Source organism: Elephantulus edwardii, unplaced genomic scaffold, assembly GCF_000299155.1.
Source record: "Elephantulus edwardii isolate Elephantulus edwardi_28Jun2011 unplaced genomic scaffold, EleEdw1.0 scaffold00032, whole genome shotgun sequence".
NCBI lineage: Eukaryota > Metazoa > Chordata > Mammalia > Macroscelidea > Macroscelididae > Elephantulus > Elephantulus edwardii.
In genome coordinates this window covers 9,746,679-9,758,927 of record NW_006399782.1, presented here as the reverse complement: position 1 = coordinate 9,758,927, position 12,249 = coordinate 9,746,679, and the positions used below count along the sequence as shown (strand labels likewise).

At 38.9% G+C, this 12,249-nt stretch overlaps 1 protein-coding gene across 1 annotated transcript in view; it reads right to left on the bottom strand.

Moving 5' to 3' along the window:
• GOLGB1 (golgin B1) overlaps positions 1-3,247 on the bottom strand; it is an 83,586-nt gene extending 80,339 nt beyond the window's left edge. The window contains 2 exon segments of the mRNA XM_006884312.1: positions 2,748-2,894; positions 3,113-3,247. Coding sequence (XP_006884374.1) covers positions 2,748-2,894; positions 3,113-3,247 — 282 coding nt within the window.
• Between the last annotated feature and the right edge of the window lie 9,002 nt (positions 3,248-12,249).

The window sequence follows — 12,249 nt, the reverse complement described above, 5'->3', positions numbered from 1 at the left end:
TGGGTGGGGGGGATGAGGGAAATTCAAAGAATTTGTTCTTGAAAACAATGTTTTCGAATTTTGTAAATAATCTAGTAAAAAATTTTTTTAAAAAAGTTTAGTAGACTAGAAGTATGCTGATAAATTTCACTATTTATCTTCCTGTTCTTAGCAGGATTAGATAATCTGATAGGAAAAGTGGACACATTTCTTCCTCAATCACCTTCTCTCACCTTGACCCCCACAAAAGTAAGTCCTCATGCAAACAAAAAGGTAAACAAGTATAAAATTAACCCTCTTCCAAGAGGTGTCAAAAATCTATTTGATGTAAGGAATCAGTTATTTACTCCTAAACTAATTAGCTCATAGGTTTTTGTTAGATTATAAGCCAAAAATATTAACACAAGCATTTAATTATCATTAAAGAAATATGACTAAGTATCGGTACTGTCTATATTTGATATTTTAAATAATTTAGTACATCCCATACCACTGGGAACATTCCTACCCTCAACTATACAAAATACAGAAAAGGAGAAAAATACAAATAGGGAATCCAAGCACTAAATGAAACAGCTGAAGACACTGGAAAGCAATCAAAAGAAGATAATAGTAAGTCAAGTCAATAGCAGGAAACAGAAACAGCAGAACAGCTGGTAGACTGGAATTCTGTGCCTTTGGGCAGCTTTTTACCACTAAGCCGTCAAAGCTCCCTTAAATAAAATTGTTGTTGTTAGGTGCTATTGAGTGTAACTCATAGCAACCTAATGAACAACACATCTGAACCCTGTCCTATTCTGTAACATCTCCATCATCTCAGACATTCTGGAACCCATTGCTGCAGACACTGTGTCAGTCTATCTTGTTGGGGGTCCTCCTCTCTATCCCTGACCCTCTGTCTTTCCAAGCATGATGTCCCTTTACGAGAACAGCCTCTCCTAGCAGTATGTTCAGAGTAGGAGAGACAGAGCTTTATGCTCTTCACCTCCAAAAAGCACTCTAGCTGCACTTTTTGCAAGACTTATCTGTTTCTTTCGCAGTCCATGGAATGTTCAATACTCTTCTCCAACACTACAACTCAAAGGCATCAATTATTCTTCTGTGATCCTTATTCATTATTCAGCTCTCAGATGCACAGCATGTAACTGAAAACACCATGGCCTGAACTTGGTGCATGTTGGTCTTTAAGCTGACATCATTCCTCTTAAGTATTCTGGAGAAGTTCCTGAAAACAGACTTGCCCAATGCAATATGTCTCTAGCTTGCCAGGTTGTTGATTGTCAATGGAAGTAAGATGAAATCATTGATAGCTTCAATCCTTTCTCCATCTATCATATTGTCTGTTGACTCCATGGTAGGACCTTCATTTTCTTGATGTTGGGATGTAATCTATACCAAAGGCTGTGTTTGAAGTCCTCCTCACTCTGAGCAAGCAAAGTTGTGTCATCTGTGTAATGCAGATTATTGATGAGACCTCCTCTGATCTTGATGCCACATTCCTCTTCAGAGTCCAGCAAACAGACTGAATAGGTATGGAGAAAGGATACATCCTTGACACAACCTTTCTGATTTTAAACCATGCAGTGTTACCCTTCTCTTTCAGACAAGAGCTTCTTGCTCTATCAGACAAGAGCTTCTTGCTTCTTGGATGAGCACAATTAAGCATTGAGATTCTCATTCTTCTCAATATTAGGCATAGTTTCTTAGATCCACACGATCAAAGTTTTAGTTAATAAAACACAAACAGACATTCAGAGGTATCCTCTGCTTATAGCCAAGATCCATTTGACATCAGCAATGATAGATCTGGTGCCATAGCCTCTTCTAAATCCTGTATGAACGTCTGGCAATTCCCTGTCAATGTACTGTTCTGGCCATTTTTGGATGATCTTCAATATTTTGATTGGATATGGTATTAACAATATTGACGAGCACACCCCAAAAAAGTAATGGCTTCTGAGTATTCAAAAGGAAAGGCTAACCAGGGTTCTGGGGATAACCTTAAAGGTTGTGCCAAGATTATCAACTAAAACCTCATTTCCTAAAAGATTCCTGGTGGGTCAAAAGGTGAAAATAAAAAGATTTCCTATAAAGTGTTTCATCTTAACTCAAGAATTATACAAGCATGTTACATACCTGCCTCCCTATACTAATTATCAACCTCTCCACAAAACTGAACTTTGTTTAAATAACAGAGTGAATATGCTCATTTAGAGTTCAAGCACAGAAAAAGTTCCTAAGTATTGAAACATTCTGTTGCCCAAAGGACAGTACTTTCCTTATTCCTCTGTTGACATCTTTAACCTTAGGGTGTTTTGTTTATGGCTGTATAAGCCTAGAGAACATGCCTATTAGGGAGCACAGGTAATCCAGCATAGTAAATTCAGCCCACAGCATAACCTGCCATTACATGGTTGTACTAGAACACAGAATATTTTATATTCAACCACCAAAGTAAAAAACTCTAGCGTTAGGGGGAACCTTGGAAACTAGACTATGATAAAATTTCTCCAATAAGCATGTGCCTCTCTTTTCTATTTCAAGTCAGTACTTATTTCTTCCTGATAACATTTCCTTCTCAAAGTCAAAGTAACAACTGGTATCTTGCATCTGTATTATTCTTCCCACATGTGGCCTACAGTCTAGCTGGATAAGAAAGGTCAGCACTTAGTGCTCCATTACTTTAGCTTTGTAAATGTGATTAGTGAAGATCTGATACACTGGGAAGACTTTTTTGAATCAGGAAGTATTTTAGTCAAGCGCTGTACCCTGGAGTGTTGCTCCTCCCGCTGAGATTCAGTAGGCAGGGCAGACTGTGCCTTCATCTCTTCCAGCTGTCTATTCAGAGATGTTATTTTTGCTTTAGCATGAAGTCGCATTTTCTTTATTTTGTCTTCAGCAGCTTTTCGTTCCTCCTGAGGAAAACAAGAACAGTAAAGGCATAAATGTTTACAACATACCAAAAAGTTACTCTGTAACAAATGTTATTTACAAGAAAGGCATCATCTTCCAGTATTAGGAAAGGAAGAATCAGAATCTTAACAGATTCTGAGAGAATTTAAGTGAAGAGGAAAATCTAAGTGAACGGTCTGTTTCAGGAAATGTGGACAAGAAAATACAAATGGAATAGTACCTCAAGAGTAGCATCTTTCTGTTGTAATTCATGGTCTCTCTGCCTAATAAGATCTTTGAGCTGCACCACTAACTGCTCCGTGTGAAACAAGCGCTCCAGAACATCGTTCTGAGGCAGTTGGCTGTTGGGCTCCATATCCAATCCCTGTGGTCTCACCTAGTATTTAAAAAAACAAAAAAACAAAAAAAAAAGAGATTACAGTGCATCAGGGAAAAGATATTATAGTTTCCACATTCTAATTTACCTTCATTTTTTTGCCATCTTAAATTCTTTTAAAGAAAATTTTCTATCTCTGACTCAACAATTGCTGCCATTCAAAGCTATTACAAAGTTATCATATACTTAAGCCTTTTCAAACAAAAACTTTAAATGTTAAGCAGTTTACACATAAAAATTTTAAATTGTTAAAAGATTTCATTTACGGTATTAATAATTATACTAATTTTACCAAAGAGAAAAAAGATTACAAGCCATAAATTGTTGTAGCTCAAAATTTAAAAAACAAGGTAATAGGTGAATAAATTGCTCTTACCACAAAGCAATAATGCTCGTCTTTTCAGAAACTAAAGAGATTGTTTTGGTTCATTGTGTGGAGCTCCAAATATATAATACATCAACTATACTGAGAGGATATAGATGAATTTATAAAAGTAAAGAGATATTGTTAAACACAAGAGAAGTCCAGTTCCCCCATCTGTCACTCATCCATTCTTAAAGAACAGGAATAGTAACCTACAAAAGAAGAATGAAAACAAACCAACAGTAATAAACCCAAGAGGAGCAAACTAAAATTTCATTCAGGACGTGTTACTCTCACTGTGGTTTTTAAACTACAAACAGAAGGATCATTTGTCTAAAGCTCAATATTCCTAATATTCTCTTCAGCTCATCATAAAGCTACAGGCATCTAAAATTATTTTCCTCAAAAGAATACAGAATATCTCTCCTACCAATTAAAATCAGAGTTATTAACTTGGCGAATGGGAGGCCCCATATTATGATTTCTTAATAATTCATTAAATACAGTGTTTGCTATTTCTGTCAATCAACAAAACATTTCTGGAGGGAAAAAAAGTATCAGAATCAGTAAAATAGAACTAACTCTTCTCTAATATTAGTAAATATACTAACCAAGTTAAATATACTACAATGCTGTTAGTGTGCAGACTGCAAAATGTCTTCAAAAAAGCATCTGACTGTGAGTACTTTGTTTTTTCCGTGGGAACTATAAAGATTTTAACCACTATCATTAATATCATTCTCTAAACAAAATATAACAATATAAGCAAGTGGAAAATACTGTATTTAAAAGTTACTTTGATGGCCTTTCTTTCATTAAAAATTCATTTGTAAGTAAGAAATTATAACTATTTCTTTCCCTGCTAGATTGTTATTCAGACTTTTACAAATAAACTTTATGATTCTGTAGAAACTTTCTTTTATATGCCTCATGTTTAAGGAAGTTTTCTTGATAAATTTTGTAGATGCTCCAAATTTTCAATAAAAATTTTTAGTTAAATATAATTAAAAACATTATACAAGGAAAATAAGTTCTAAAATCTATAACGCATGCTTCTGCAGTACAAAATTAGAGAAAATAAAAACAAATGCAAGTAGAATGAATCAAATAAAGAAGAGAAATAAATGAGGTTGGAAAGAGAAAAGCGACAGAGAAAAGTATTAAAACTAAAAGTTGGTCAACTGAGAAGTTTAATAAAGACTGAACAAGAAGAAAAAATTATTAAAAGCAGACCTGCTGATTGAATATACATGAAATTATAATAAAAGAACATTTTTTTAGTGGCCATAGAGCCAGCTCTAAGGTGGTGACCTCATGTATAACCAACTGGAATTCTGCTTAGTCTTATCCACCTTATTTGATGTCTTTCAGTCCAGTGTTGTCAATCAACCCATAAAGCTGCTGCAGTAGAGTAAATGCACCTAATTCTTTAAAAGATATAAACTATCAAAACACACTCAAGACATACAGGATTTTAATGTATTACTGAGCTCGCTATTAGCCTCCCTGTAGTGTATTCCAGACTTGTAGCATCCTATACAGAATACTTTATTATAATCATGCAAAACCTATAAGTAGACCAAAAAGCTACTGTCTGAACAGACCAAGGAAACTGCATGGTTTAAAATTAGGAAAGGTGTGCATCAGGGTTGCATCCTATTCAGTCTGTATGCTGGAAAAGATCATTCAAAAAGTTGGGACTCTATGAAGAATGTGGCATCAGGATCAGAAGACGACTTATCAATAATTTGTGTTCTGCTGATGACACAATCTTGCTTGCTCAAAGTGAGGACTTGAAACCCTTGCTGCAGGAGATTAAAGACTACAGCCTTCAATATACATTGCATCTCAGCATCAAGAAGACAAAAATCTTCGCCACTGGACCTATAAGCAACAACATGATAAATGGAGAAAATTGAAATTATCATCTTACTTGGATCCACAATCAACACACTTGGTACCAGCAGTCAAGAGATCAGGAGACATATTCCACTTGGCAAGTTCACTGTCAGGGATTTCTTCAAAATATGAAAGAGGAAAGATGTCGGTTTAAAGACTAAGATGCACCTGATTTAACCATTTCAATCATTTGCTATACAACTGAGAGCTGGACAATGACTAAGGATTACAGAAGAATTGATTTCTTTGATTTGTAGTATTAGAGAAGACTATGGAATATTCCAAAAACTGAAAAAAGAACAGATAGGTCTTGGGAAAAAATGCAGCTAGAGTTTCCTAGAAACAAGGATGGCAAAGTTTCATCTCATATCCACTGAGCTTGTTGCTTGGAGACACTTGGGAAGGAATATTATGCTTGGAAAAGTGGAGGGTCAGTAAAAGAGAAGAAAATACTAAATAAGATGGATTGATAAAGTGACTGCAGCCAATAGGTTCAGGTGTGTCAAAGATGGCACAGGAGAGGACAAGGTTCAAATCCATTGTTCACAGGGTCACTATAACTCAATGGCACCCTGTGCACAGCAAAACAAAGTGGTACTGGGTTGCTGAGTAAAAAATCCACTAAATGGCAACTTTATTTTTATGAAGGGGAGAGAAAATGGATTTTTAAAAATACCACTAAGTGAACTCGAACTCACAGCCGTCCCAAGTGTGTTGAAGTAAATTGTGTTCATTTCATAGGACTTTCAGAAGCTCCTTCTGCAGTAGGAGATCTGCAGTCCCTTCTTCCAGGCACCTTTGTGTGAACTCAAATCTACACTTCCAGTTAGCAGTCAAGCATATAAACTGTTTGTACAGGCCAGGGACTCCAAACGAGCTAAATGTCATGGAGGTGCAATGTGATGTCCTATCGAATTTCGAAACAGAAAAAGTCATTAAAAACTAAAGAAATCTAAGGGAGCTCTGGTGGTCTTGTAGCAAGAAGCTACTCTGCAATCCGAAAGGCACACAGTTCAAATACACCAGATGCTACGCTGGAGAAGGAGGGGCAATGTCCTCCAGTGCTGGTCGAATCAAATTTGACAGCACACAGCAAGTCATTAAAAAAAAATTTTTTTTAAAGAAATCCGAGCAAAATTGAATTAATAAGGATATATCAATGTTGATTTATTTAATATTAGAAAATGGAGGATATAAAAATTCTACTATCTGTGTCACAAATCTAAAATTATCCCTAATTAGTAATGTGTTAATTAAAAATGGCAAGAAGAAATGAGGAACGTCATCAAGTAACCACCCACCCTGTAGGACTGGCTGTGTCTGAATGCTTAGAAACTTGGGGTTATGGGATAACTCAGTTAATGGGCCTACAGCTAAGTCAATAGGCATAATATGGTTCACAAAGCTCAGGAAAAAACAAAACAAAACAAACCAGTCCTACAACCAGGATAAAATAAAATAGATGAATGAGACCTTCTAAGAATCAAATCCCTATGCACATCAAAAAACTTCTCCAACAGGCTAAAAATGAAAGACACAGACTGGGAAAAAATATTTGGTAATGACATGTCTGACTTATACCTAGAATTTACAGAGTACTTGAGCACCCAAACACGATAAAGGTAAACAACCCAATAGCAAAGTGGGCACAGGATATGAACAGACACGTCACCAGAGATGACATTCAGATAGCCAACAAATACATGAAGAAACATTCAAAATCCCTAGCTCTTAAGAGATGCTAATCAAAACAACTATGAGATATCATCTCACTCCAGTAACAACAGCAAAATTCAAAAGAGTAGCAAACAACAAATGCTGGCAAGGTTGTGGAGAAACTGGAACCATTATTCACTGTTAGTGAGAGTGTAAAATTGTGCTACTCTGGAAGGCAGTATGGCACTTTCTCAAAAAGCTGGAAACAAATACCATTTGACCTAGCAATTGCACTACTGGGAATATACCCTAAAGAAACCAGAACTGCCACCCAAGCTAATATATGCACATACACAATTACTGTTCACAAAAGCAAAGAGATGGAAAAAACCCAAGAGCCCATCAACAAACAAATGGATAGAGACTCTGTGGTATATTCACAAAATGAAATACAACGCAACACTGAAAAACAAGGAACTCATAAAATATTATACAAAATGACTGACCCTGGAGGACATTATGTTGAGTGAAATATCTGTCACAAAAGGACAAATACTGTATAATGCCACTGTTATAAAACAGGACTGATACTGCAGCTGGGAGAAAACTAAGAAAAGAGAGGATAAATAATGAACATGCATTGAAACAGATGACCGAAAGACCTGTCTAAAAGAAATATATTAGATAATACCTGCATGACAACACTGCAGAATAAGAGGTGTATAGCAAAGTGGACTGAGGGAAGGACGAAGGAGGAAACTGTGCAACAATTAAAGAATCTTTTTTAAAGAAAAGTGAATTAGGGGTGGAAGGGAGGAAAATCTGCGACAATGAACGAATGGAAATCCAAGTTTCCTGAAAATTTTCATTAAAATATCAATTAAAAAATTAAAAAAATTTAAAAATAACCCTAGGGTAACAGCACCATAAGAAGTGATGGTGAGCATCAAATAATATAGTTTTTGCAGAATAGTACTGTGATGGACACAGTATAAGATCTAATGATTCTATCTTCTAACAATATAGACATGCTGCAACCATTATAATAAAAGTGTAGAGGACAGGAATAGTATGGGGGGCAAAGACCATTTTTATACTGCTTTTATAAAGCTAATTTTAGTGGCAGTATTATTAACAGTGTTGTTCCATGACTTGTGTATTTAAAAGGAGCTCTTATCATCTAGTCCATAAGCTTCTTGGATGGTGGACATATACAAAATACATTCTATTTTCTGAGTAACATTATCCTCCAACATTCTATTCAACAATGCTGAATATGGAGATGGAAGCACATGGTGGAGAGAAAGACAATCTCCTTCAAAGCGATTTATAACTGCAGAAATCCATTCACTAATCAGTCAACTATGAGTCGATTTTGACTCAATGGCAATGAAATGAGTTTAAATTGCTCAACAGGAGTGTATTTTATATATTGTTCCTATAGGAAATCACATTTGCAGTTTGGAACAACAGGTTGTTGTGAACCTCCTTCCCTACTCAACACCCCCTTTCTTTAAAAACTCCAGATCAATCTGTTATTGTTAAATGCCAACTTAGGTCAGAACGAACAAAGAACTGTGTGCTCTACGCCATCTTTATAATCTTCCTATGTTTCTGCCCATTGGTGCAGCCAACGAGTTCATCCATCCCACTGAAGGCCATTCTCTTTTACGAAGACCCTCTACCAAGAAAGAAATTAACGTGTAGTCCAAACAATTCTGTCAAGGTCTATAGCCTTTCAGGAGGGAGTGCTGTCAACAGTACTTTAAGTGCTCAGAAAGTGCCTCCAACTACCTACAAAAATGAAAGTGCTTACTCGGTAATTTTAAATATCTGACCCACTGTCCACCTATTTCCAGCTATGGACAACTGTTACTGTTATTAATAAGTTGGGCACACCCTCCCCTTCACATTCCTACACACCACTCCAACGGGGTAAACTCCCTCAACACCAAAAGTTCCAGAACTCTTCTCAGGGTCCCCTTCCCTTTAACAGTCATTCCACTTCCGATTTCTGTGATTCTCGTATCCTTAGGAGCACACCCTTCTCAGCTGTCCAGTAAGCCATTAGCAAAATCATTTGGCCAGGCCTTGCACAAATTATCTTCCGTTTCTGTGATTTCTGCCCTAAAGACTTTTGATTTGTATGGATCGCGCCTCCTGCAGGGAGAAGTTTATTTAGGGTCTGAGGACAGAGGTCTGGGCAAGTTCTCTCCGAAGTCGTTGGTAGTGTTGAGGAGGCCGGCCGGCACAGGCCGCTCAGGAAACATGGGCGTGAGGATCCGACCCAACCAGGCGTCTTTCCGGGCGGCTCTCGGAGGAATTTTAATAATCAGACAGAAGGATTTGTGTTCCGAGGCCCCAGAGGCGACCCTGAAGTCTCTCAGCATTTGAGAAACTAATGACTAGGCCTGGCGGGTGAATGGAAGCTACGGGTAAAGAGCTGGATCCTAGACTGAAGGGATAGAAGGGACGTGAGGGCTGGAAGCAGCAGCGTCGGTAGCCCTGGTGGCTTCCTCGGCTGGGTGGCAGTTAAAGGACTTGTAGAGGGGAGGAGTTGGGGAGCAGGAGTCCCCCACTCACCTGGAAGCGGCGGCAGCCGGAGGCTCCGGCCCCCCCGTTCCCAATTTAAGCCACGTCAGCTCCGGAATCCCGAAAACATAACACCAACCAACAACGACCAACAAACACGTCCCGCACCGGGACTCATCCACTCACCGCCTAGACGGAAAGTGGCTACACGGTACTAACCAATCGGGTATTTAAGTAGGGCGTTACCGGGGAGACCAGGAACGCCTTGTTTATAGAAGTGACGGAAGCCAATCAACGACCTCGTCCTTAGAAAGACGGCTAATAGCCTCCAAGTAAAAGGGCGGGTCTTAAACAGAGCCTAAAGAAATATATGCTCCGGAAGTACTTGGAAAAGGCGGAAATGAGAAGTCAAGTGTTCTGTGAAAGGTTAGGCATATCTGGTGTAAAGTGGTGATGTTGGTTTCCCCCGGTTTCGCTCATTCACTCACTGCCGTGCAATTGGAATAAGCTCGTAGCTGATCCTACAGTGCATTTTCAGAGACTGTAAATCGTACAGGTATAGGATGCGAGGTGGGGAGTAAACTGCTCATCTTTGTCGCCGGTGAATTGGAAGCGGTTGTCTTTGGGTTTGCAGTACAACTCTCAACTAAGCCACCAGAGTTTCCTCGGAACCTGCCGCGGTATTAATCTGAGATTGACCCAAGGTACTTCTAAGGCTTTCTGCAGAGACTTCAAGCCTCAGGCACCAACTACTTTTGTTGAATGAACTCTTTAAGAAGCCGGTGGGAATGTGAGTTTTGTTCTTAAAGCTGGGGACAAAAAAGATCTTTTTTGTCAAATATTAGCTTTTGACTGATGGAAAATGAGAAACAGAAAAGTGACTCGATGCCAATTTTTGTTTGTCCAAAGGCAAACATCGACTTATTAGCAGAATTGAGAGTAAGACCTGGAGGCTGTCAGTCAGAGAGACTCGAGCGACTCTATGAACGACGCATCTGAACCTTGACCTATCCTATGCCATCCTTTGACATGAGAGAGAAAATAGAAAAAGCTAGGAAGGTCACTCGTAGGAAGTAATAGCACCTCATCTGAACCCGAAAGGAAGGTTGATATTTTTGAGAACTGAAGACGTGCAATGAGAAGCAGCAGCAATCGCCAAAATCCGAAAACACTTTGCTCAGGTCTCTTAGGGAAAGGGAGCTAGTGAACAACTCTCATGACCTGCTACTGCTAAGGGCCCCTTGCAGTTTACAGCCTCTGAAGACTTGCTGGAGGGTCAGCCACGAGTTTGTTCTGAATCTATGATATAAAACAACAACCACTTGACTGTAATACTGGCTTGAGTTTATTAAGTCTTACTGAGTATCAGGCAATCTGCTAACCTGTTGTATGCATCCTCGTACTCTGGTTTAATGCTTACCTAACCCATTGAGGTCTGTCTTGGAGGAAGTGCCACCAGAGTGTTCCTGAGAGGCAAAGATGGTGAAATTTTGTCTTATGTACTTTGGGCATGTTGTTGGAAGGTGCCAATTCTTGGGAAAAGATAGTATACTAGGAAAGGTAAACTGATGGTCAATAAGAGAGCAAGATGCTCAATTAGATGGAGTGACACTATGACTGCAGTGATGGGCTTGAGCATGGCAGAGACCATGAGGGTGGTGCAGGATAGGACCATATTTTGATCTGTTGTCCGTGGGATCATGACGAGTCGTCATTGAAAACAGGAACATGCCGTTGATGATATATAATATAGTTAACTCTGATGAGATCTCTTATTAATACCCAAATAGTTGAAATTCAGTGTTGTAGGAGGTATGGCTTACACTGACTATATGGCAAAGCTCTTGCTTTTTGCTCAATCTGGATAGTACATTTGCCTCATCACCATCAGAGCTGGGGTTCTTTGTACTTGAACCAGCAGCTTGCTATCTTGCCTGCAATCTTGGATTCTTCAGCCTCCAAAATCAGCAGCCTCCCATCTTACTGATTTATCTTGGATGCATCAGCCTCTTGAGCCAGAAGTCTGCTTTTTGGCCTGCAGATCTTGGGTTGAGCAGCCTCTGCCGCCACTTGAGAAACCACTAACTACCCTGATTTCTAATGGGACTTGACAACTTCTTCAACAGCATGAGCTATTTGCTGAGATAAATCAGTTTCTCTCTCCTCTCTCTTGCACACACATCGTTGTTAAGTACCTTCAAGTTGACTGTGATTCACGTTATGTGCTGTCGAATTGTGACTCATAGTGACACTATGTACAACAGATCTGAAACCTGCCCTGTCCTAAGCCAATCTCACTAACGCTGACACACCTACCCCCATTGCCCAATCCATCTCATCTGGTATCTTCCTCTCCTGCTCTGTCCCTCCACCCTTCTGACCATGATGTCCTTTTCCAAGGATCAGTCCCTCCTGGCCACATGCCCAAAGAATATGAGATGGAATTTTAAAATCCTAGCCTAGGGAGAAACTTGATTTCTCTCTCTATTCCTCTCCTCTCCTCTCCTCTCTTCTCCTCTCTTCTCCTCTC